This window comes from Gopherus evgoodei, chromosome 10, assembly GCF_007399415.2.
Source record: "Gopherus evgoodei ecotype Sinaloan lineage chromosome 10, rGopEvg1_v1.p, whole genome shotgun sequence".
NCBI classification, from domain to species: Eukaryota; Metazoa; Chordata; order Testudines; family Testudinidae; genus Gopherus; species Gopherus evgoodei.
Window position 1 is genome coordinate 34,647,662 of NC_044331.1, and position 24,223 is coordinate 34,671,884.

Genomic DNA, 24,223 nt, shown 5'->3' on the forward strand with positions numbered 1-24,223 from the left:
CAGTTCTATTTGCAATAGGACAGTGAAGAAAGGTACTGTACAATGTTAAATTCTACATTTTCAATCTGAACACAGAGACTATTTTAACCTTCTGCAGCAGATATTTCTTCTAAGACAGACACATTTCACATCTCTCCCATAAAGAGGGGTGACATTTCTCACACACAATAAATTTCAAAATGACAAAGCAAAGCAGTCACCTGGGTGCATATTTTTTAAATGAATTCCCCATTTCTCTCTCTCATACACAAAGTCTGAAAACTAAACTAAGTTTTTAAACTCTTTTTTAAAGATAAGATGGCAGCTGAGAGTCAGTGTATTCTGCATGTAAATAGACAAACTATGTACAGCAGAATTTTCATTACTCAAGCTCCTTTAACTGACAGTAAATGTGTGTGGATAACATGGACTAAGCAGAACAGGGAGAGAAATATGCTAGCAGTTTGTTAGAAAGAAAGGTTTGGGTAAATGGGCTTCTTTTTGTAATAAGAACCTTCCCTTACTACTGACAAATTTAATTCAAAAGAACAGCACTTTAATATACAATAATACCTTTGATCTATTCGAGCAAGCAGCTACTCCAACATCAGGGATCCATACTGCAGTTTGAATAGCTCCAGAACCGATCACAACACTTTGTAATACAGAGCCATCCTAAAATCAGAAATCTTTTAATCAATACACATATTTAGTTATTTAAACATGTGAATTTATCATCCTGTAGTACTGTAAACACCCTCCAAACATTTCAATTAATGGTTGTTTAAAGTATTTTAAACCCCTTGAACTAAAATTCCTACACAATAGTCAGAAAGGCATATGCATTTTCCAAAAGATATTATTAAAAGTTAAAATTAGCACTGATATAACATCTTCAAAGTGTTTTACACAGTCTCAACAGCCTGTGAAGAAGGCAAGTATTACTCCCTTTTTTCAGAGGGGAAAAACAAAAGCATAACCTGGCTAAGGACCTGAGGCCATAAATGACTTAACCAGGCACATAATTAATCAGTTGCAGAGCCAGGATTAGAATTCAGGTATTTTTTCCCAAATCTTGTATTCATTATTCTCGACTACGTCTCCTCTAAATTTTATAAAATATTTATCAAAGAAAACTATGAAGACATAAAATTATCCTTCAGCTTTTGATCTTAAATGTACCTGTTTTAACAAACTAAGAAATATAACTAAGATTTTATCACGGTTATTCGTAGTAAAAGTCACGGACAGGTAATAAACAAAAATTCAGAGAAGCCCTTGACCATCCATGACTTTTACTAAAAATAATGTGGGGGTAAGAGCTGCTGGGGGGATGACTAAAGACTAAGTGGGGGAGAGGAGAGCCCAAGCTGCAAGGCCTAACTGTTCTGGGTGCTCCTGCCGCCTGTGGCGGCGGGGATCTCCGGTTGCCGCTGCCACTCTAGAATCCACGAATTCTGTGACATCCATGACATAATCTTTGGGTAATCTTTAATATAACTCAAAGACAACCTTACCCGTAAAGACCAAATGTTCATGAGCCCACCGAGCCCACCAGACACTAATACCAGTCCATCAGAGCTGAAGGCCACAGTTCGAACAGGAGTAATATGTCCTCTGAGCTGATAAATGCACTTGGCATCTACTGCTTTTCTGTATCCATCCTGCAAATTATTTCATCATTATGACATACCCTGGACTACATACATAGAAAATTGTGAATAGAAAAGTGTTTCAGATTTAGACTTCTTTGCAACCAGTGTATAGATTTTCTTGGTACAACTACTTTTATTTCATCAAGGAAAGAAGAATAAGGCACCATAAAAAAAAGGCCTTATGGAAGCATTCAAGCTGATACAGACTATAAGCACCTACAGTGACGATGCTCTCTAAGTAAATATATCTAAATTCATATTTACTTAATAAACTTAGTTTTATTTGTAATTATTTTAGTCATGTTTTATAAGGATGCTGTTAACTTACTACCATCTATATTTTCCTCTTCAAAATACCATACGCATTCAAGACCACATTACGGCTGGATCTTACCTTTGTAAAGAACATTTTAGTTAAAATTAAGTCAAGGCAAATTTGTATGCTAAGAAATTTCCAATATTATTGTAGTTTTCTCTTTTGGAAATAACTGCATAATTTTAAAAGAACTAGATAGCATTACCAAGTTTTAGCCAAGATTACTAGCTCTTGCAAATAAGTTGTTTTGAAACCTTGACCTCCCATTTAGAATCATAGACCTTAAGACCATAATGGACCACCAGATCATCTAGTCTGACTTCCTGTATGTAACAACAGGCCACGGACAGCACCCAGCACCCACACACTAAATTCAACATCCAAAATTAGACCAAGAATTACAACCCACAGGAAATAATACTATTAGGTACAGAATAGGAGGGACTGAGGTGCAACCATGCCCGAAGTACCTGCAATGGCAAGGAACTGATTAAGGGAAGTAAACTCAGATAATCCTGGCAAGTTACCTGTACACTAAGGCTACAGAGGAGGGCGAACCCACCCCAGGTCACTGCCAATGAACTTGGGGGAAAATTCCTGAGCATGTGAGCAAGAACCATTTCCTGCCTTGGAAACACATGTGTGTTATTTTAATTTGTCTGTGTGTAAGCACAGACAAATTAAAATAAATGTAACTTTTTAAAACTAAATGGTTTTCAAATATTTCCCTCTTCTCCATCTCCACCCATGTAGATACTTAAATATTTTGCTCCCATCCTTTCCTATAATCATAGAAAAAGCCATGGATACAATTGGGTTAAGATTTCCTAACATTTGCTCAACTGTCTTTACCTTGCCACTTGTTTCCTGTTCCCACCATCCTTCTGAACTACTTGAGCTGGACTGCAACATGATCAGCATATCCTGGGGAACACTCCAAACACACACTAAGCCATTCTGGCATCCTCTGAAGAAAGTTAGAATAAATCACATGAAAACAAAGTAAAGTTATTAACATACAGCACCAATCAACAAACGTTCTAAAAGTAGGTCAGCCTGTTATGATATACATTTAGAGCAAGGTGATTAAGAAAGATAATCTGCTTAAAAACAAAGTCCAAGGGCAGCAGATAATTTTTTAAAAGTTGTATACAGATTTAGGAGTAATACTCACTTAAAAAGTGTATTTTTTCTTTACCTCTTTCTTAATACTAAATTTTGCCAAAACTATTTTGTCAGTACCACTACATTTAAAAGGAAGTTAGTGAAGTAGCATCTCCAACATAAAAGGAAAGCTGAGGCAGACTGGAAAAAGGAAAAACTTATTTTTCATTGTACTGTTTGAAATTTTACTATATTCTTTAATTCGCTTATTTTAAAATAAAATATGCATATGTGACAGTGATTTTTTCTATTCCTACTCAAAATATTTAGGAATATTCTCCATAGGTTTTCATCCTATTTTTCACATTAAATATTTTCATATTTAACCTAATACCCCCTTGCAATCATTGTGCCATCATAATGTATAGGTCCCAGGTATATTTATCAGCACAGGAAGTATTTGCAACTATGGACATAATGGGCACATTTCACAATGATTAGTTGATATTTCCAATAACATGCAAACATACCATATTACGTTTTCACTGTGACTAATTCAAGTTAATTAACTAAGATCAGCCCTGATCAGTACTTGGCGTAGAACCCTCCAGAGAAAAGCCTAGGTGGAGGGGGAAAGCTGTTGGTGATTCAGTAATGGGCGCTTTTTGTATTTATGTCAGTGCTGAACCAGTGTTCTACAATGCCCACAATGAACAGCGTGTTGAATTTTGCTTGTTTGTTTTTTGTTTAGAATGAAAGATGCTACGTATAAGTTACCATAAGTATTAATAACCAGTACAAAGACTACACAGGAAGTATTAAAGCAAAAATGTTAACGTACGTAGCCAGTAACAGCTGCAGCTTGGGTCCTTTCCCTGGAAGGCTGCACCAGGTAATACTATTCACAATAGCTGGATGGGAGAGTGAATGCAAACGTCTCCAGCATCCCCCTACATATCTCCAGAGTTTCACTATTTCCTCTTTGGCACATGTCATGAGAATCTTACCAGTTGGATCCCACTTCACACTAACAATGGTGTCCTAAAGAATTCAAACAAACAAACAAAAAGATTACAACATTCATTGTCTTCATAATGTGACTTACGAATATGAACATCACACAAATAAAACTAAACTTCCTTCCAGCACAAAAGTATTAAGCACTTGAACTTCATGTACATCGTCATATAAACCACAAAAAAAAAGAACTATGTTGATGATTTGATGCAGCAATTTATAACACAAATGAAGTCAGATCTGGTGGTTACCACAGTTCTACGAGTGTGAGAAAAAGAATGGTTACTTACCTTCTTGTAACTGTTGTTCTTTGAGATGTGTTATTCATGTCCATTCCAATCAGGTGTGTGAGCGCACATCCACAGTAGCTGGAAGATTTCCCCCCACAGCAGCATCCGTGCTGTCCCCTCTAGTTGCACCTTCATGGAGCCCAATAAAGGGCCCTGCCAACCTGCTACCCCCTGTTCCTTCTTGCCGGCTACTGCAACAGAGGGGTAGGAGGGTGGGTATCGGAATGGACATGAACACCACATCTGGAAGAACAACAGTTGCAAGAAGGTGAGTAACTGTTTTTTCTTCTTCTTTGACATCATGTCAATTCCAATCAGGTGACTGACAAGCCCAAGTTCAGGAGGTGGAGTCGGAGTTGTCCACTAACTGGAGTACTGCTCGTCCGAAGGCCACATCATCTCTGGCCTGCTGGGTAATTGCATAGTGCGTTGTGAGTGTATGAATGGAGGACCACGTAGCCGCTCTGCAGATTTCCTAAGTGGGAACCTGAGCCAGGAACGCTGCTGATGAAGCTTGCACCCTGGTGGAGTGCGCAGTGATTGGAGGTGCAGGAACCCCCACCAGGTTGTGGCATTCATGAATGCAACACATGATCCATGACGAAATGCATTGTGACGACACAGGCAGACCTTTCATTCTGTCTGCCACTGCCATGAATAACTGGACCAACTTTCTGAATGGCTTCGTTCTCTCGACATAGAAGGCTAGCGCCCTACGGATATCCAGTGAGTGAAGTCTCTGTTCCCTGCTGCTGGAATGCGGCTTAAGGTAGAATATCGGGAGGAAGATGTCGTGGTTAATGTGAAACTGCGATACAATCTTTGGTAGGGAATCAAGATGAGGTCTGAGCTAAACCTTGTCCTCATAAAACACGGTGTAAGGGGGCTCTGATGTTAGGGCTTTACGTTCAGACACCCTCCTGGCCAAGGTTATTGCCACCAGGAACGCCATCTTGTAAGAGAGCTAGAGCAGGGAGCACGACACCAAGGCTCAAAGGGGGGTCCCACGAATCTAGGAAGGACCAGGCTGAGGTCCCAAGTCAGGACAGGCTGCCAGAGACCTTTTAGAGACCAGCTGACCATAGGGTTAGCAAAGACAGAGCGGCCCTCCGCGCCTGGGTGAAAGGCTAAGATGGTGGCCAAGTGAACCCTTATTGACAACACTGAAAGCCCCTGCTGCTTGAAATGGAGGAGGTAGTCCAGAATAAACAGAACTGAGGCTAGCATTGGGAACAAATGGCACTGTGCCGACCAGACTGAAAATCTCTTCCACTTAGCAAGGTAGGTAGCATTCAGAGAAGGTTTCCTGCTGCCAAAGAGGACTTGTCTAACCTGGTCAGAACAGGAAAGCTCCACAGGGTTCAACCACGGAGCTTCCACGTGGCAAGGTGCAGCAACCCGAGGTTCAGATGTTGGAGACGACCGTGATCTTGTGTCAGAAGGTCCGGGAAGAGTGGCAGGGTGACCTGAGCTTCCACAGACACGTCTAGGAGAGATGTGTATCAGGCGGGGCCAGGCTGGAGCTATCAATATGACCTGAGCTCGTTCCCTCTGGATCTTGAGGAGTACCTTGTGAATGAGCAGCATGGGCAGCAAGGCGTACAGGAGACAACCTCCCCATGGGAGGAGGAAGGCATCCACGCTGGAGCCCACCCATACCCAGGCTGTGATTTTTGAAGGAGCAGAACTGCTGGCACATCCTGTTGCGTCATGTGGCAAATAGGTCTATCTGGGGAAATCCCCACCTCTGGAAGACTGAATGTGTGACATCCGGAGGAAGGGACCACTCGTGGCCCTGAAAGGACCTGTTGAGGTGGTTTGCCAACTTGCTCTATACCCCAGGCAGGCACAATGCTTGTAGGTGCACTGAATGTTCAACATAAAAGTTCCACAGCATGAGGGCTTCCTGGCACAGGAGTGTGAACCCCCTTGTTTATTGATATAGAACATTGCTGTGGTGTTGTCTGTCATAACTGATACACATTGTCCCATTAAGCATGCCTGGAAGGTCTGGCACACCAGACACACCGCTCTCATCTCTCTGACATTGAGGTGGAGAGCCAGATCTGTCTGAGACCAGAGACCCTGAGTCCTGCGGTCTCCTAGATGTGTTCTTCAGCCCAAGTCTGATGCATCTGCCACTAGTGAAAGAGATGGCTGTGGACTGGCGAAGGAGACCTCTGAGCACACCTCCTGAGGGTTGAGCCACCAAAGGAGGGAGTCAAAGACCGGGCGAGGCAGGGTCACGATCCTGTCCAAGCTGTCTTGGGGTAGTCGATACTGATCATGACTGGAGCAGTCAAAGCCTGAGTCTGGCATGCTGCACCACATAGGTACAGGCAGCCATGTATCCCAGAAGCTTCAGGCAGTTTTTAGCTGTGGTGGTGGGAAATTGTCTGAGACCTCGAATGATACCGGCCAGGGCCTGGAACCTCGCTTCTGGCAGGTATGCCCTGGCTTGGGATGAGTCCAGTACTGCCCCTATAAACTATCCTCTGAACAGGGCACAGAGTCGATTTTGCTTCATTTAGAAGGAGACCCAGGTTGTCAAAGGTGGCCCTGATGAATTTGACTTGAGCTTCCACTTGGGTCCTGAAGCAACCCTTGATCAGCCAGTCATTGAGGTATGGAAACACCTATACCTGGTGCCTGTGCAGGAACACAGCGATGACTGCCATGCACTTGGTGAAGACTCGAGATGCTGCTGACAAGCTGAATGAAAGAACTGTAAATTGATAGTGGGCACTGTTCACCACAAACCTGAGGTACTTCCTGTGGGGCTGAGTGACTGGAATATTAATGTAAGCATACTTCAAGTCGAGGGTGGCATACCAGTCTGCTGGATCCAGTGAGGGGATGACGGAGGCCAATGAAGCCATGTGGAACCTGAGTTTCTTTACAAACTTGTTGAGTTCTCGCAGGTTCAGGATGGGCCTGAGGCCGCCTTTGCCTTTTGGTATTAGGAAACACCGGGAATAAAAGTCCTCACCCCTATGCTCCTGAGGAATCTCCTCCACAGCCCCTAACGATAGGAGCAACTGCAATTCCTGGATAAAGAGTTGCTCCTGAGAAGGGTCCCTGAAGAGAGATGGGGAAGGGGAGTGGAAGGGCAGGAGGTCACAAAATTGGACGGAGTAGCCCTTCTCAACCGTGAGGAGCGCCTAGCGGTCCAAGCTGATATGAGACTATGCACGGTAGAAAGGGGATAGTCGGGATGAGAAGGCAAGGCGGGGTGGATCCAGTCTTTGGTGTAATATACTGTCCTCATCCATGCCTTCAAAATACCAGTTTGGGCCCTGAAGGCGGCTTGGGTTGTCCCGAGCCCAGCCAGAGGGTTGACACGACCTTCTCCTGCTGGTTCTGTTTCTCCTTCAGGACTCATCCTGGTGGTTCTGGTGACAGAACCGAGAAGGCTGTGGATGGAAGTGTCTCTGCTGCACTGACAGTGTATAGAGGCCGAGGGACCCAAGGGTGGTTCTGGAGTCCTTTAGGCTGTTTAGCCTCTTGTCCATTTTCTCTGAAAAAAAGGAGTCTGACCCTCAAAAGGCGGGTCTTGTATGATTTGCTGGACCTTATAGGGGAGACCAGAAACCTGGAGCCATGAACCCCTTCTCATGGCTACTCCTGTGGCCATAACCCTGGTGGCAGCACACCTCGTCAAGTGCCATCTGCAGGGACGCCCTGGAGATCAGTCTTACCTCCTCAACCAAAGCTGAAAATTTGGCAGGGGAATCCGAGGGGAGGAACTCCGTGAATTTAGCCATCGCCAAGCAGGCATTGTAGGAGTATCTGCTGACGATGGCCTGCTGGTTAGATATTAGGAGTTGTAGTCCCCCCGCTGAGTACACCTTTCGCCCGAATAGGTCTAATTTTTTAGCATACCTATTCCTGGGAGAAAGGCCATCAAAGCCTTGCCTCTCCTACTGATTAGCAGCGTCCACCACCGAAGAGTCAGGCTGGGGGTGGGTATATAGATGTTCATAACCCCTAGAGGGCACAAAGTACCGGAGTTTGTTACACTTGACAGTGGGTGGCAGCGAGGCCAGGGTCTGCCACAGGGTCTTAGTCATGTCCATAATTGTCTTTATAAATGGTAAGGCAATACAGGAAGGGTGCGAGGGAGCCAGGATGTCAGCCATAGAGCCTGCATCATCTACCACTTCCTCTGCCTTAATGCCCAGAAACTGGGTAAACCGACACAGCAACTGCTGCAACACCTTGGAGTCTTCCAGAGCTGGGGCTATGGAAGTGACCACCTGCGCCTCATCTGGTGAAGAGGAGGAGGAGGCCACCCTCTACCCTCCCCACCTGAGGGATCTTGTAACCCTGGGAGAGACTGTGGTCGGTTGGCCCAGTTCCGTGAAGGGCGCGGGTATTGGTGCTAACATTGGGTCCCACGGCAGCGCTGGTATAGACATCTAGCATAGCATCTGCATCAGGGTCTTCATGGATGCAGTCACAGCTGGTGTCAATGACGATGTCGGTGCCAGTGCCACCATCGGTGCCGAAGATGCAGCTGGCACCATAGCAGCAATATGAGCCACTGACGCCTCCAGTGCTGAAGGTGGTGTTGGCGGTGGCGCGACGGTTGGTGCTGATGCTGTGATGGTGCCATGGCCACTGGCATTGACTCCGGAGGTAATGGCTCAGTCGCTGGTCGTGGCGGAAGAAATGTGCATGCCATTGATGCAGCTCTCGAGTGGGATCCTTGGCTCCAACTCTGGGCTTGATGGAAAGCCCACAGAGTCCAAAAGGGCCACTGAGCTGGGTTCTGCCATTGTGAGGGCCACTGCATTGGGTGGGACCCTCTACGGCATCTTGAGCTGGACCTTCTGCTCCTGCTATAGTCAGAGCGGTACGAGTTGAAGTGTGACTCTGATGTTTCAGAATAGGATGACCAGGTTAGCGCTGCACCTCTTGACAGAGCATTGGAAGCCTAGGGACTGACTGCTCTCCCTGGATGGAGGCGCTGGCTTCGGGGGGGAAAGGGTGCCGAGGTGACAGGGATCGGCATGACATCATCGCCAGCTTTCCCTTTGACTGAACGAGGTGCCAGGATGGAGCCTGCAATGCTGGTGCATTTTCCTGCCTTCGGGATGAGAACGGCGCCGTGAGTCTCAGGCCTGGTCTACACTGAGGGAGGGTGGTGGGGGAGGGGAAGAAATTGATCTAAGTTACGCAACTTCAACTACGTGAACAACGTAGCTGAAGTTGACGTAATTAGACAGACTTAGGGCGGTGTCTTCACTCGGTGAGTCGACTGCTGCAGTTCCCCCATTGACTCCGCCTGCACCTCTCGCAGCGGTGGAGTACAGGAGTCGATGGGAGAGTCCTCGGGGATTGATTTATCGTGTATAGACTAGACGTGATAAATTGACCCCCGCTGGATCGATCGCTGCCCACCGATTCAGTGGGTAGTGTAGACATACCCTCATGAGGTCCTGCACTGCCTCAAAAGCCTCTGGGGTGGACAGGAGTGGAAAATGCTTCAAAGGATTCGGCAAGCGCTGTGGGCCTGGACTCAACTGCCTCACTTGGGCAGGAATCAATGTAGCTCCACTCTGAGCCTCGGAGCCGTGGCCCAACCGAAGGGCCACTGATGGCTGGTCCCTGGATTTTGCCGATGGGGATTGGCCTCTTTCCATCTTCTTCTTCTGCGCCGGTGATTGGGACCAGTGCTGAAGGCTGGAGTGCCCCCAAGAGGCTCCATGATGGTGCTGAGCCTCCTTGGCGGTGTCTCTCTTTGACCGAAGACGGTGCTGGAGCGCTCTGTGCCGAATACGACACACTGGGAGGAGGACTTTAAGCCACCGCTCCCTCTCTGTAAGAGTTCTGTGTCAGAATTCCTGACAGATTTTGCAGCAGTCTTTTTGGTGACCCTCGCCCAGCCACCGTAAAGAAGAAGTGTGTGTGGGGGGTTACTTTTATGCATGCACTTCATGCAGTCCTGGCAAGTCGTGAAGCCCGGGGATCATGGCATGCCCCGGTGACAAATAAAGGTGGGGGGACAGAAAACGGGGGGACCCTCCCATAACCGAAACTTTTACATGAACTAACTACTCTGTACTAACCAACTAGAACTATCTACAGCAAAAACTGAAAGTACTGCTAAGCTGCTTGGCGAAGCAAGAACAAGGGGAAGTTCCAGTTAACCTCACTGGTGGTAAGGAACTGAGGGGGTGCTTGGTTGGCAGGGTCCTTCATTGGGCGCCATGAAGGCATGACTCCCCAGGGGGCACCCTGGCCAACCCCACAGATGCTTCTAGGGGAAAACTCTTCTGGCTACTGAGCACATGTGCACAAGCATACCTAACTGGAGAATGGAATATGGGGAAAGAGTCATAGAAAGTACATGATAAGCAAAATTCTCTTTCTACAAAATGTTTTTCAAAGTATCCTGCGAGGCTTGATGCAACTTTTTAGTTATGGAGTTGTAATATGGAATTACTCCAGGGAAGGTGGTAAGGTGATAGGGAATAGCCAGCATGGATTTGTAAAGAACAAATCGTGTCAAACTAATCTGATAGCATTCTTTGATAGGATAACGAGCCTTGTGGATAAGGGAGAAGCGGTGGATGTGATATACCTAGACTTTAGTAAGGCATTTGATACGGTCTCGCATGATATTCTTATAGATAAACTAGGAAAGTACAATTTAGATGGGGCTACTATAAGATGGGTGCATAACTGGCTGGATAACCGTACTCAGAGAGTAGTTATTAATGGCTCCCAATCCTGCTGGAAAGGTATAACAAGTGGGGTTCCGCAGGGGTCTGTTTTGGGACCGGCTCTGTTCAATATCTTCATCAACAATTTAGATGTTGGCATAGAAAGTACGCTTATTAAGTTTGCGGACGATACCAAACTGGGAGGGATTGCAACTGCTTTGGAGGACAGGGTCAAAATTCAAAATGATCTGGACAAATTGGAGAAATGGTCTGAGGTAAACAGGATGAAGTTCAATAAAGATAAATGCAAAGTGCTCCACTTAGGAAGGAACAATCAGTTTCACACATACAGAATGGGAGGAGACTGCCTAGGAAGGAGTATGGCAGAAAGAGATCTAGGGGTCATAGTGGACCACAAGCTTAATATGAGTCAACAGTGTGATACTGTTGCAAAAAAAGCAAATGTGATTCTGGGATGCATTAACAGATGTGTTGTAAACAAGACACGAGAAGTCATTCTTCCGCTTTACTCTGCGCTGGTTAGGCCTCAATTGGAGTATTGTGTCCAGTTCTGGGCACCGCATTTCAAGAAAGATGTGGAGAAATTGGAGAGGGTCCAGAGAAGAGCAACGAGAATGATTAAAGGTCTTGAGAACATGACCTATGAAGGAAGGCTGAAGGAATTGGGTTTGTTTAGTTTGGAAAAGAGAAGACTGAGAGGGGACATGATAGCAGTTTTCAGGTATCTAAAAGGGTGTCATCAGGAGGAGGGAGAAAACTTGTTCGCCTTAGCCTCCAATGATAGAACAAGAAGCAACGGGCTTAAACTGCAGCAAGGGAGATTTAGGTTGGACATTAGGAAAAAGTTCCTAATTGTCAGGGTAGTTAAACACTGGAATAGATTGCCTAGGGAAGTTGTGGAATCTCCATCTCTGGAGATATTTAAGAGTAGGTTAGATAAATGTCTATTAGGGATGGTCTAGACAGTATTTGGTCCTGCCATGAGGGCAGGGGACTGGACTCGATGACCTCTCGAGGTCCCTTCCAGTCCTAGAGTCTATGAGACACTGAAAGTACTTACCTGAATCTGTAGATAACGGGCCACACTCTGCGCTGTGCCTCCTGAAAGATGCAGCACAAAAGATGCAGCCCAGAAGACAGAGCAAAGGAGACTTTATGCCACCTTTTCATTCTTGGATTCCAGCCTTGTGACAGGGCCAAAATGGATCATTGCATAAGTTAGAACAGCCCAGGAAGTTCTGTAATTTATGGCAGCCATTTCCAGGCTGTTTATGGGTTGCACTGCAGATATTTCCCCTTCTGCTTCCAACTTGCCCCCTCCTGTGCTTGGCATGCTCCGTACAATGGGACTTGTGAGTGGAACAGCACAAGGTCTGCTTACATCAGCCCTTCACTGGGGGGAAAGTCTCTTTGCAAATTGTTTATGAACTTTATTGGCCACTGGACTGGCATACATCGGCAATGCTTGAGTATTTTGAGAAACATCTTTTACACTTCACAATAACTTTTTAGTTCAGGAAAAAAAAATATCACATAAATGATACATTTTAAGTAAGAAAATTTAATAACAGGCTAGTATAATTTATCAAATTGTTCATAGAGAACTACATCTTTTTTAGATCAGCAAATCTGGAAATGCACTTCAGCTACAGTATAAACAACATACATTTGAAGAATCCTCCTGGAAGAACTCTTGTTTTCCTGTGGCTTTCTTTAAAAAATGGGCTATTATCTTTTAAGTCACTTTTATACAAAATTCTGAAAAGAAGACTATAGTTTAAATCCTGAATTATCTTTGGGAAACTAGGAGAGTATGAATTAGTTTTCAAGAAAATTAAAACTCTACCTTATGTGCATCAACTAGAACAATTCCTCCTTTTTCAAGTGGCTCCTTCGTACCTATCAGCAATTTTCCATCTGAATAGCCAACTGCAAATGGTCTGTCTTCACTGAACCATGCAAGGGATGTGACAGAAACTATTGGAACAATAAGCACACATAAAATATATTAAATTACAAGCTAAATTGTTCAATTCCCATTGCATTTAGCTCATCAGAAAAAAAAGGTACTTACCTTTTCGTAACTGTTGTTCTTTGAGATGTGTTGCTCATATACATTCCATTCTAGGCATGCGCGCACCCACGTGCATGGTTGTCAGAGATTTTTGCCTTAGCAGTATCCGTAGGGTCAGCTGTGGCACCCCCTTGAGTGCCGCACTCATGCATTGGTATATCAGGCATTGCCGACTTTATGCCCTCTCAGTTCCTTCTTGCCGGCAACTCCGACACAGGGGAGGAGGATGCAGTAATGGAAAGGACATGAGCAACTCATCTCGAAGAACAAGTTACAAAAAGGTAGGTAACCGTTTTTTCTTCTTCGAGTGCTTGCTCCTGTTGATTCCATTCTAGGTGACTCACAAGCAATGTCCTTGGAGGTGGGCTTGGAGTTCACGGTTGTGCAGCTTGCAGCACTGCTCTGCCAAAACCAGCGTAATCTCGAGCCTGCTGGGTAAGTGTATAATGAGATGCGAACATGTGGATAGATGACCAGATAGCGGCCCTACAGATCTCTTGGACTGATGCCTGCGCCAGGAAGGCTGCTGATAACTCTTGTGCGCTAGTCGAGTGTGCCGTCACGACTGTCAGTGGAGGCACTTTTGCCAGCTCACAGCAGTAATGGATGCAAACAATGATCCAGGACAAAATTCTTTGAGCAGACACTGGGCGACATCCCATTCTGTCTGCCATCGCAATGAACAACTGCGTTGATTTATGGGACAGCTTTGTCCTATCTATGTAGAAGGCCAGGGCCCTCCTAACATCCAGGGTACGCGGCCTGCGTTCCTCATCGGACATATGAGGCTTTGGAAGGAAGACAGGTAAGTATATGTCCCAGCCAGTATTAAACTGGGAAACTACCTTGGGCAGAAATGCCATGTGTGGTCACAGCCGGACCTTATCCTTGTAGAATACCCTATAGGGAGGACCTTATTCTTGTAGAATAACATATAGAGAGGTTCCGAAGTAAGCGCCCTGATCTCAGACACCCTCTGGGCTGACATTATCGCAACCAAGAACAAAACCTGGGGAGAGGAAGAAGCCAGAGGCACGAAGGGAGGCCCTATAAGCCTTGACAGCACGAGATTCAGGTCTCAGGGAGGGATGGGATCCAGGATGTGCAGGTAGAGATGCTCCAGACCTTACAAAAACTGGGCTGTCATGTCATGAACTAAGACTGACCTGCCTTGCAACAGAGGGTGGAAAGCTGAAATAGTGGCCAGGTGGACCCTGATCAACAACAGGGACAAACCTTGGAGTTTGAGGTGCTGAAGATAATCCAGGATCTCCATCGAGGCCTGAGAGGCTTGGATACGCCGTTCTGAGGCCCAGCACATGAACCTTTTCCACTTGGCCGACTAAGTCACTCTGGTGGGGGGGTTTCTGCTACCCAACAAGACCAGCTGAACCCAGGCCATGCATTCCTGTTCGTTGGCGATTAGCTATGAAGTCAAGTGTCAGCACTGCTAGGTTTGGGTGCAAAAGACTGCCATTGTTCTGGGACAGCAGATCTGGCCAAAGGGGTAGCTGCAGCGAGGCGGCTACCAAAAGGTCCAGCAGCGTACTGAACCAGTACTGGCGAGGCCATGTGGGGGCTACTAGGATAATCTTCATCCTGTCCTGTTTGATCTTCACGCAGACTCAGTGAATCAATGCCACTGGTGGAAAGGTGTACATTACAGCCCCCGACTACGGGAGGAGAAACACATCTGACACTGAGCCCCTGTCCATCCCCCGAAACGAACAGAACAGGTGGTATTTCCTGTTCTGCCTGGACACTAACAGGTCCAACTAGGGAGTTCCCCATCTCTGGAAGATTGTACTAACTACCTCCAGCTGGAGTGACCACTCTTGGCCAGACGAGAAGGTCCTGTTGAGGTGATCTGCTAATATGTTCCAGGTCCTGGGCAGGTGCACGGCTACCAGATGAATGGCATGCCACACACGAAAGTCCCAAAGGCGGAGAGGTTCTTGGCAAATGGCCAACAACCTGGCTCTGCCCTGCCTGTTGATGTAATACATTGCGCCAATATTGTCCATCACGACCTGCACCACCTTGCCCTTCAGGTGGGGCAAGGAAGTTTGGAAGGCCAGGTGAATCTCTCTGAGCTCCCTGACATTGATATAGAGGGCCAGATCATCCTGCAACCAGCAGCCCTGCTTTTCATACTGGCTGGGTCTGCCACAAGTCTGGGTCCCCTACTGCTCCTAGGAGTCAGCAGTGGATCCTTTAGGGGGCTCACGGCCCCAAATGAGGAGTCACATCCATGTGGCTCCGGAGTGGATGGGCAGCCCGAACTGGGTCCTTTGCCTAATAGCTCATGGCCTTTCTTGCCTGCTGCTGGGTAGTCGTATTTCTTGGTCTTCTTTTTGGGCACTGGCGACGGAGAGCGGTGCTGGGCGGAACCCGGTGCCAGGGGTGCACTATGCACAGAGGCCAAGGTACAAGAGGTAGAGTCTGGCCAGGATGTCTCGGAAGCCAGCTGGGAGGGCAGCCTCCATGAGAAGAGCCCTCAAACGGATATTGCACTCTCTCTGGGTCCCGGGTCAAAAGATTTCACAGATACAACACTTGTCCTTCACATATGATTCCCCCAAGCATTTGAGGCAGCTGCTGTGTGGGTCACTAACAGGCATAGGCCAGTTGCAGTCTGAGCAGGGCTTAAACCTGGGAGACCAGGGCATGCCCTGCCTGGGGCAAAGACCCTGATGGGACTCTAACTCTAACTACACTTAACACTAACTACTATAAACAATTTACAAGGTCCTAAGGCTTGAAGTCAGAAGAGATGAAACTGTTAGATTTTGCTATGCAAGGAAAAGCGCTCCGATAACCACCACTGGCAGTAAGAAGGACCTGAGAGGGCATAGGGCCAGCAGAACTCCAAGGGGACTCTATGGATACCACTAAGGTAAAAATCTCCGACAATTGTGCACGAGGGCGTGCACACACCTAGAATGGAATCGACATGAGCAAGCACTCGAAGAACTTTTTGTATTGTAATTACTTTCAGAAAACAAAAATGACATGAAAAAATATAGCTTAATGAAAGTTAATATAGCTGTTTAAGTTTTTATTCTATGCCTATTGCCTTAGATATTTAGGTACCACTGTAGTCATACATTTCTAACAACACAGCTATTTTATAGGAGACAGTATTGGTAAAAGCTTTTTGTAGTAGTTTAGATATAAATGCAATTCTAAATATACATTTCAATAGAATGAGCATAACCTATGTATTTACCCAGCTACCCTTCAAGTTTTATTTAATATAGTATTGCCACTTTTTTTCTTCTTCTACATTTTAAGTGGGATTCAAAATGGACAGTCCTTGTCAACTTTGAAAAAGTTAATGACCAAAAAATTGCAGTCACAAGTCATGCCACAGTACTTACGGCCAGAAACCATGAACTTCCCACTGCACGCCTTTTATTCAAGTCACTACTCATACGATTTTGCTAACGGTCTATCCTAAAGAGAGAGGCAAATAGCTTTCCTGTTCTAGCCCTAATTACTTCTATGCTTTTCCTTACAAAGTTTGTGTTTTCTTTTGGGAAGTCTCTTACGATTTTATTGTCACTAATGGAAGTGCACCAGTTACAGTAACACTGGTTCCGCACCCACCCTCCCACCCCCACCCAAATCGCTAATGTAGATAAGATCAGAGAGGGTATGTATGTCTTTTTTCACACATCCAAACTGTAACTGTTAGGAAAGGGAGTCTTGAATCCTACGTTGCACACACAGCAATTTAACAATAACAATTACACATTTTTTAAGTGCCCTTTCGAAGCAGCAGCATTTGAAGTTGTAAAAATATCCCTGTTGGAAGTTTAGGCATTAAAAGAATGAAAATGGTTACCTATTCTACAGCAACTGCAGATCTTCAAGATGTGCAGTCCACATAGGTTCCACTTCTAGTGTGCATGCTTCCCACGCACACAAGATGATATTCTTTCGACCAGTACTGTATACTGGTGCTGTGCCTGCACTCTGGATGCCTGCATGTCCTTCCTCTCAAGGGCACAAGAACAGAATGGGCCAACTATACCTCAGTTCCTTTGCCAATATGGAGCCCAGATGGCCTAAGACTCCAGAGTAGCAGGGAAAGGAGAGTTAGGCATAGAATATATGTGTACAGCACATCTTGAAAAATGACAGTTGCTGTTTTTTCTGTGAGTGATTGTTCACATGGATTTCACTTCTGATGACTTGCAAGCTCTGATCACATCAGATGGTGGATGCTAGGAGTCCTATTTAAATAATGACTGCAGAATATCACTGCCCAAGAGAGCGTCAGCTCTTGAGGCCTCAACTGATGAATAATGCTGGATAAAAGGTGGACTAATCCCCATGCAGTTGCCCTGCACATTTCTGACAGGGATGCTTCTTAGAGAAGTCACATACTTCCTTCAACACAGCTGGGCAACATTAGACTTTGGACTTTAATGCTGCACCCTATATGGAAGGATATTCTTGCACTTTATATGTTAATTGACTAAGCCACACAATTTCCTGTGTGGTGTATATTAAAAACAGAGATAAACTGAAGCATGCAGAGGTTAAGTGACTTGCCAAACATCATACAGAGTCAGTGTCAGAGTTCAGAACAGAAATCAGGAGTCCAGGCTCCCTGCACCGTGTACATCAATAATATCAATCATCATGCTTTAAGGCATTAACTGGTCACCAGCTGAGGTCAAGAAGTCTCTTTCCCCATGGTAAGGTAGTGCATTATGAAGTACTGTCCAACATCACACACAAGATACTATGGCGTACACCATTCTGAACCCTGGTGGAATGGGCTCTAATCTGTATGGGTGCTGTATTTAATATAATTAGATACCCATTTAGACAATCTTTGGCTGGATATTGCCTGACCAAAGTGGACACTTCAGGGCTACCATCTTGATACCATGGACAATAAGAAGGAACCAAGGGACAGCTGAGCCTGCTACACCTCTTATGCCCTTGAGGTGGGGAGTTGGGGATAAGGCTAGAGTATCCAGGGTGTAGACACAGCTCTAACAGACACTGCTGGACAAAAAGAATCCAATCTTGTGTTTATGGGGCATATGTGCACTAGAACTGGAATCTGTGAGGACAATTCTTCATAAAACTGAAGTACACTCTGCATTTTAAATATAGATGACAAAAAATTCTAAGTTTGCAACTTACAAGTTTTCTTTAGAAGTATCAGCATGATCACCTACCATCCTTTCTGTAGCAGTGTTCCAGTTCTAATCGATGCATGGTTGAAACATCTACAACTTCAATAAGCCCAAGAGATCCATCCATTCGACCTACTAATAATACTTCTGGAGTGTCTCCTGTCCATGTTGCAGATGGCCCTTCTTCTGGCCAAGCTAGAGCAGATACCCAGTGTGGCTGAAGGTCTAATAATCCTTTTCCTCCTAAAACCCCCAAAAATCTGTTGTTATAATATTTCATTTTACTACACATTAAAAGACCAAAGAGTACCTTTCAGAGGACAATGTTGAAAAACTATGTATACAACTGGGACATATACTACTGATGATCCTTAAAATCTTTTAAATAGACATATGGTATATGATTACAAAGTAACTGGTTACAAACGTGCCATGAAACAAAGATCAATATAATGTCTCTAACAGCATCACATATTGAACTAATCTTCAAACAAATTACTCCAGAAAAAATAATTCAGAGAAGAAGGAAGTTAAATTTTATGAAAGACTGCAGCATTCAGACAACGATGCTTTCTCCTATGGAATGCCAGTAACCATATAAATGAAACAATACACTGAACCAAGCATGTGTCATGCACATAGGAACAGCTATTGCAGTAGGAAAGTCTAAAGCCCAGCAAAAATTTCATTGACTCTTTTCTGGTTCAATGATAGGCTAGAAGGATTCATGTTAACTACTGAGTTTCCAATGCCTATGTTGTAACAAAATGTTGAAAAAAGGCACTAAGGTGCTAGTGAATTAGCTAGGTTCAGAGCAGCTAATGAAGGATGGCTGGCATATTAACTGGCAAGTAAATCTGCTAAAACATCTACCTATACAAAAGTGTCATTCTGTCATAGACACAGGTTATACAATAAATAAATAAATAAATAGCACGTGCATCATACCATTGACTTGCCATATGTTCACCATTTTTTCCAAAGCTCCAGCCATATACTTGCCACTGATGCTCCAACAGATAAGAGACAAGCTAGGGTCACTGGGTGACCCCAGACTTTCTTCTGAATCATCTTCTCTACAATAAAACAAAACAGTGCACTTAAAGTAGGTATTTCCAACAGAAGAAAATGAGAAAAAGTTTAATTTATTAAAGATTTGTGTCATTTTCTGTACTCCCCTTGCTGTTATTGCAGACATACAACCAAAGCATTTTTTCTCAATTTTTCATTCCACTTCATCCCCTAATAAAGTTATCAGAGAGACTCTGTAGTTAAATTTTGCAGCTAGCTTTCTATAATAGTCCTAATTCTGACTACCTCTGACATTGCCAAACTAAACCAACCTGCCTGAAACATCACAAACTTTATCTTATGCCAAAGTAGAGTTTTCTGGGAAGTCTCAGGAAAACCAACAGGGAAGATGAGGTCTAAGAACTAAAATTAGAAGAGGTACTCTCTCTTCTCAATTTCTAGCCCCAATTCTACCCCACACTGGGGCAGCTTTGCACGGCTCAACTAGAGTAAAGCTATTTTAAAGCCGATTTAGCCAACCACAGTAGGATCACTGATTAAAGGTCTAGAAAACATGACCTATGAGAGAAGATTGAAAAAATTGGATTTCTTTAGTATGGAGAAGAGATGACAGAGGAAACATGATAACAGTTTTCAACTACATGAAAGGTTCTTAAAAGGAGGGAGGAAAATTGTTTTCCTTAACCCCTGAGGATAGATAAGAAGCAATGGGCTTCAACTGCAGCGATGGCAGTTTAGGTTGGACATTAGGAAAAATTTCCTGTCAGGATAGTTAAGAAATGGAATAAACTGCCCAGGGAGGTTGTGAAATCTCCATTATTGGAGATTTTTAAGAGAAGGTTATACAAACACCTGTCAGGGATGGTCTAGATCAGTGTTTCCCAAACTTGGGATGCCGCTTGTGTAGGGAAAGCCCCTTGTGGGACGGACCGGTTTGTTTACCTGCCACATCTGCAGGTCCAGCCAATCGCGGCAGGTAAACAAATCGCAGCAGCTCCTATTGGCCGGGAGCAGTGAACTGTGGACAGTGGGAGCCACGATCGGCCGGACCTGCGGACACGGCACGTAAACAAACCAGACTGGCCCGTCAGGGGCTTTCCCTACACAAGCGGCTTCCCACTCGGGAAACACTGGTCTAAATAATACTTAGTCCTGCCATGAGTGCAGGGGATTGGACTAGATGAACTCTCAAGGTCCCTTCTAGTCCTATGATCACCTTAGCGTAACAGGATTTTTTAGAGTGCAGAGCTGCTACAGCAGCTCTTGTGACCTCCACTTCTCTGTGACTAGTGCAGAGGGTGTGATCAGGGTATCCCCACACCTCACATATACTATCAACCCGCTGGGGCCACTGGCAGCCAATGCAAGTTGTAGTACTCCTCAAGCTGTTCTAATTTATGCTGAAGGAACAGCTCAGTAGCACAACACCACCAAGATAAGGCAGTGAAATGATGGCTTAAAGCCATCACTGACCCTCCCCACCAGGCCAGCTTTAGGCACTGTGGAGCCCAATTTGAAAGAGCTGCTGCCAAAGACAGTGGCAGGACTTTGGTGGCAGCTCAACTGGCTGCTGGTGCCTTCAGTGCCACATTGGTGGAGGGTCCTTCTTTCACAGCAGAGATTGAGCTGCTGTCGAAGACACCAGCGGGACTTCGGCGGCAGCTCTATTGGCTGCCGGTGCCTTCGGCGGCACAGCGGCAGAGGGTCCTTAGGGATGTTGCGGGGCCCTCTTATGGGAGCAAGGCCCAATTTTGGGAATAGGGTGAATCGCCCTAAAGCCAGCCCTGCTCCCCACTAACTTCTATTAGTCACTCCTTGGCTGGAATTGGCAATTGTAGCCACTTCATTTTTTTTTTGGCTCATCACAATGCCAAAAAGCTTGGCCACAAAACATCCAGTTTGTTTTAACCTCTTGTCTGGAACTGGTTTCATTTACCAGTTTGGAGAGTTGCTTGGTGAATTATTTAGTTTTTGAAAAACAGTTCATGTGTGTATTAGGCAAAATTCTTAATTCTGCAAGCCATCCTTCACAGAGCTTAAGAAGTCCATCCTAGAGAGAGATGAAATTTTTGAACTGTACAAAAGTGTGTGTGTGTGTGTGTGTGTGTGTGTGTGTGTGTGTGTGTGTGTGTGTGTGTGTGTGTGTGTGTGTAAAAAAAACTCCCCAGAAGACAGCTCTAATGCAAGTTTGCAAAACCCAATACATACTTCAAGAAACTTGCAACCAGTACATACAGATACCTAAAATACATAAATGCCATGAGGAGAAGGGAGTACCACTCCCTGCAAGGCCAAATGGCCTAAAGAAATAAGCAGTGGAATGCAAGCCCACAAGTCCTGAATTCTATTCCCACAATTAACCAAAAATTACCTTAATACTTAGTACATTATAAACATTTTTTCGGGCCATATCTATTGCTCTTTGAAATCAAAGGAAAGGCTCCCACTGATTGAATGGGAATCAGGCCCTTCGTTAGGCTTCTTAACATCTCTATGAAACAGGTAAATATAATTTGATATACCCCAACTTTACAAATAAGGAAGAATAAGCATTTTAAGAAGCTCAGGGACTTGCCTGAGATGTCACAGCAATTAGGAAAACAAGATTAAATTCATTCAAAAGTACATTTAAGTCAATGTATTTGTAAGTTACCCTCAGTATGACAGTCCCTCTTTAAACTTATATTTTTCTTGCTAATCTTTGTTTGTTCTTTGTTTTTTTATGTATTATTTCATAATAAATTTACATTCTCAGGTTAACAAAATATTTTTTAATCCCCTTACCTGGACTACTACCTCCACCTTAAATTTTAGGATCTCTTTTCAGTTTTAAATCATTTACTTTGGCTCATTTTTGTTATTTTAAATACAGTAAACATCCCAAAGAAGAGTAAGAGCATCCTATGCTCAGGCAGTTTCGTGCTCATGGGAATACCCAAAGGATTGCCATTGTGGAGCAATTAATAACTGACTTCCATAAAGAAACAACTTACAGTTTGTTGAATACACATGTTTGCTGCAATGAATATTGCTTCTTTGTTACATTCCACACTCTTATAGTCCCATCATTCCCACTAGTTGCCAAAAGTCCCTTTTTATTGCACCAAACACATGTCATCACCTGCAGAAATTAAATTAACAAGCGTTAAACCAGAGTTTAAAATTTAAGGGGAGACACATTCATTTCATGTAACTCATTAAGTTTGCCTGATATGGACAAAGCATTAGCTGTATTATTTAAATCAATTATACTAAACAGAATCCAACAGTGCCCAAGAATAAATTTCCTTTCATCATACAGTATTGCATAATTAGGTGCATTATTAGGAGCACTGCACACTGCTGTGAATCATCTTCCATAGGCCACTGTCAAACAAAATAGTCAACGAGACAGATTATCTATTATGTCAAAATAAATTAATACATGTGCTTTTAAAACAAATGTTTAAGAAAAGACTTGTAATAATTCAATTGACTTTGTGTGTTTATATTTTTTTAACTAGTTTCATGAATCCTACAGATTTCAAAAGGTCTCAATTCTGCAACAGGCTCTATGCTGGCAGATCCCCCTGCATGGAAATCTAGTGATGTCAACAAGATGCAGCTCATGCAAAGCCATTTTTGCAAGATCAGTGCCTTAATTACTGAAGCTGACACTAGAATAAGGAATTTGAAATGTAGTTACCCTCATTCCCCACCCATCTTCCAACTCATTTAATTTGTCATATTTTGGGCTATAACTTACTGTGATCCTCCTCCCATTCGTTTCTTTTGTAAAAATAGAGATTAAGCAATGTTAAATCTTAATTTTAACACATTTGTAGCTACAACAACAAAATTAGTAGCAGAAGGTCAAAATCTTTGATAAAAGTAAGCTGCTCAGCAGCAACAGGTTAAATGTTTTATGGCATAAGATGTCCCAAACAGTATTTATCACTACAAAATGTTATTTATCTTTTGTGGGAAAAGACTTTTTCTATAAAATACCAGAAGTCTGTTGCTTGCTTAGCTTATACAGTTATTTAATTACTTGCACTTTTTCTGGGTTCTAAAGAAAAAGGCCAATACAGAATAAATTATACATTAAAAAGATCTATTTTGGGAAGAATAATGCTTACCCTGTTCTGATGAGCCTCCAGTTTTATGAAGGAGCATTTTCGTAGATCTCCACCCATATCAGCAAGGGTCTGAGGGCTAATTTGGTTGTCTCGGTCATGTGCTGCAAGAGTTCGCACAAGCTGCTGTGCAGCCCACTGCCTATGTTGTGAAGACAACCTTGAGGAAAGGCAGCAAGCTGCTAATGCGTTAGCCAGCTCCAGAGGGCCTACAGCAGAAGGATCATAGGGAGGATGGGCATACAAATGGGCAATTAAACCTGCTTAAACAAAACAATGAGATGATGTCCAAATGAATATTGATAGTATTAAACAAGCCAATAAAACATTCCCCACAATTGCCAGAAAGAACAAAATTGCTGCAAAAAGTTTTTGTTTTTTTTAAACTAAAAATACCACAGAGCCATCTTAAATTTGGAAAAACTGTCCTGATAAAGACTGAAAACCAGCCATCCTCTAATCTTCTTTTTTCCACAAAGCCCTTCAGAAACCCTTTAGATTAAGGGCAAAATATTGTCCCCATTAAAGTCAATAGGGAAACTCCAATTTACACCACTGGGCCGGGATTTCATCCTAAAACATCATGCTTTTTAAGGCCCCAATCCTGCATTGGGATCTATTAGCGTGAACGTCTGCACCTATGTGGAGCCTCATTGGCAGTCAATGAGACTCCATAAGAATATGAACCCTACACCACTGGTTTTATAACAAATTGGTATATAAATGTCTCTGATGATTATTAAGGTATGATGCAACAACCACATTAACTTTTGTTCTTTCATGTAAATGCTATAAT

General features: G+C 44.0%; 1 protein-coding gene across 12 annotated transcripts in view; it reads right to left on the minus strand.

Annotated features, from left to right (window-relative positions):
• Positions 1–24,223, minus strand: part of HERC1 (HECT and RLD domain containing E3 ubiquitin protein ligase family member 1) — a 266,405-nt gene that overhangs the window by 71,048 nt on the left and 171,134 nt on the right. For 9 of the 12 annotated variants that reach the window (XM_030576957.1, XM_030576953.1, XM_030576956.1 and 6 more), the window contains exons 51-59: positions 23,431–23,690; positions 22,306–22,433; positions 19,229–19,356; positions 18,323–18,523; positions 12,897–13,027; positions 3,896–4,095; positions 2,803–2,917; positions 1,497–1,643; positions 553–654 (exon numbers count right to left, since the gene is read on the minus strand). In XM_030576957.1, coding sequence (XP_030432817.1) covers positions 553–654; positions 1,497–1,643; positions 2,803–2,917; positions 3,896–4,095; positions 12,897–13,027; positions 18,323–18,523; positions 19,229–19,356; positions 22,306–22,433; positions 23,431–23,690 — 1,412 coding nt within the window. The remainder of the gene's footprint in view (positions 1–552; positions 655–1,496; positions 1,644–2,802; positions 2,918–3,895; positions 4,096–12,896; positions 13,028–18,322; positions 18,524–19,228; positions 19,357–22,305; positions 22,434–23,430; positions 23,691–24,223) is intronic. The other 3 variants (XM_030576958.1, XM_030576963.1, XM_030576952.1) reach the window with 2 other exon arrangements.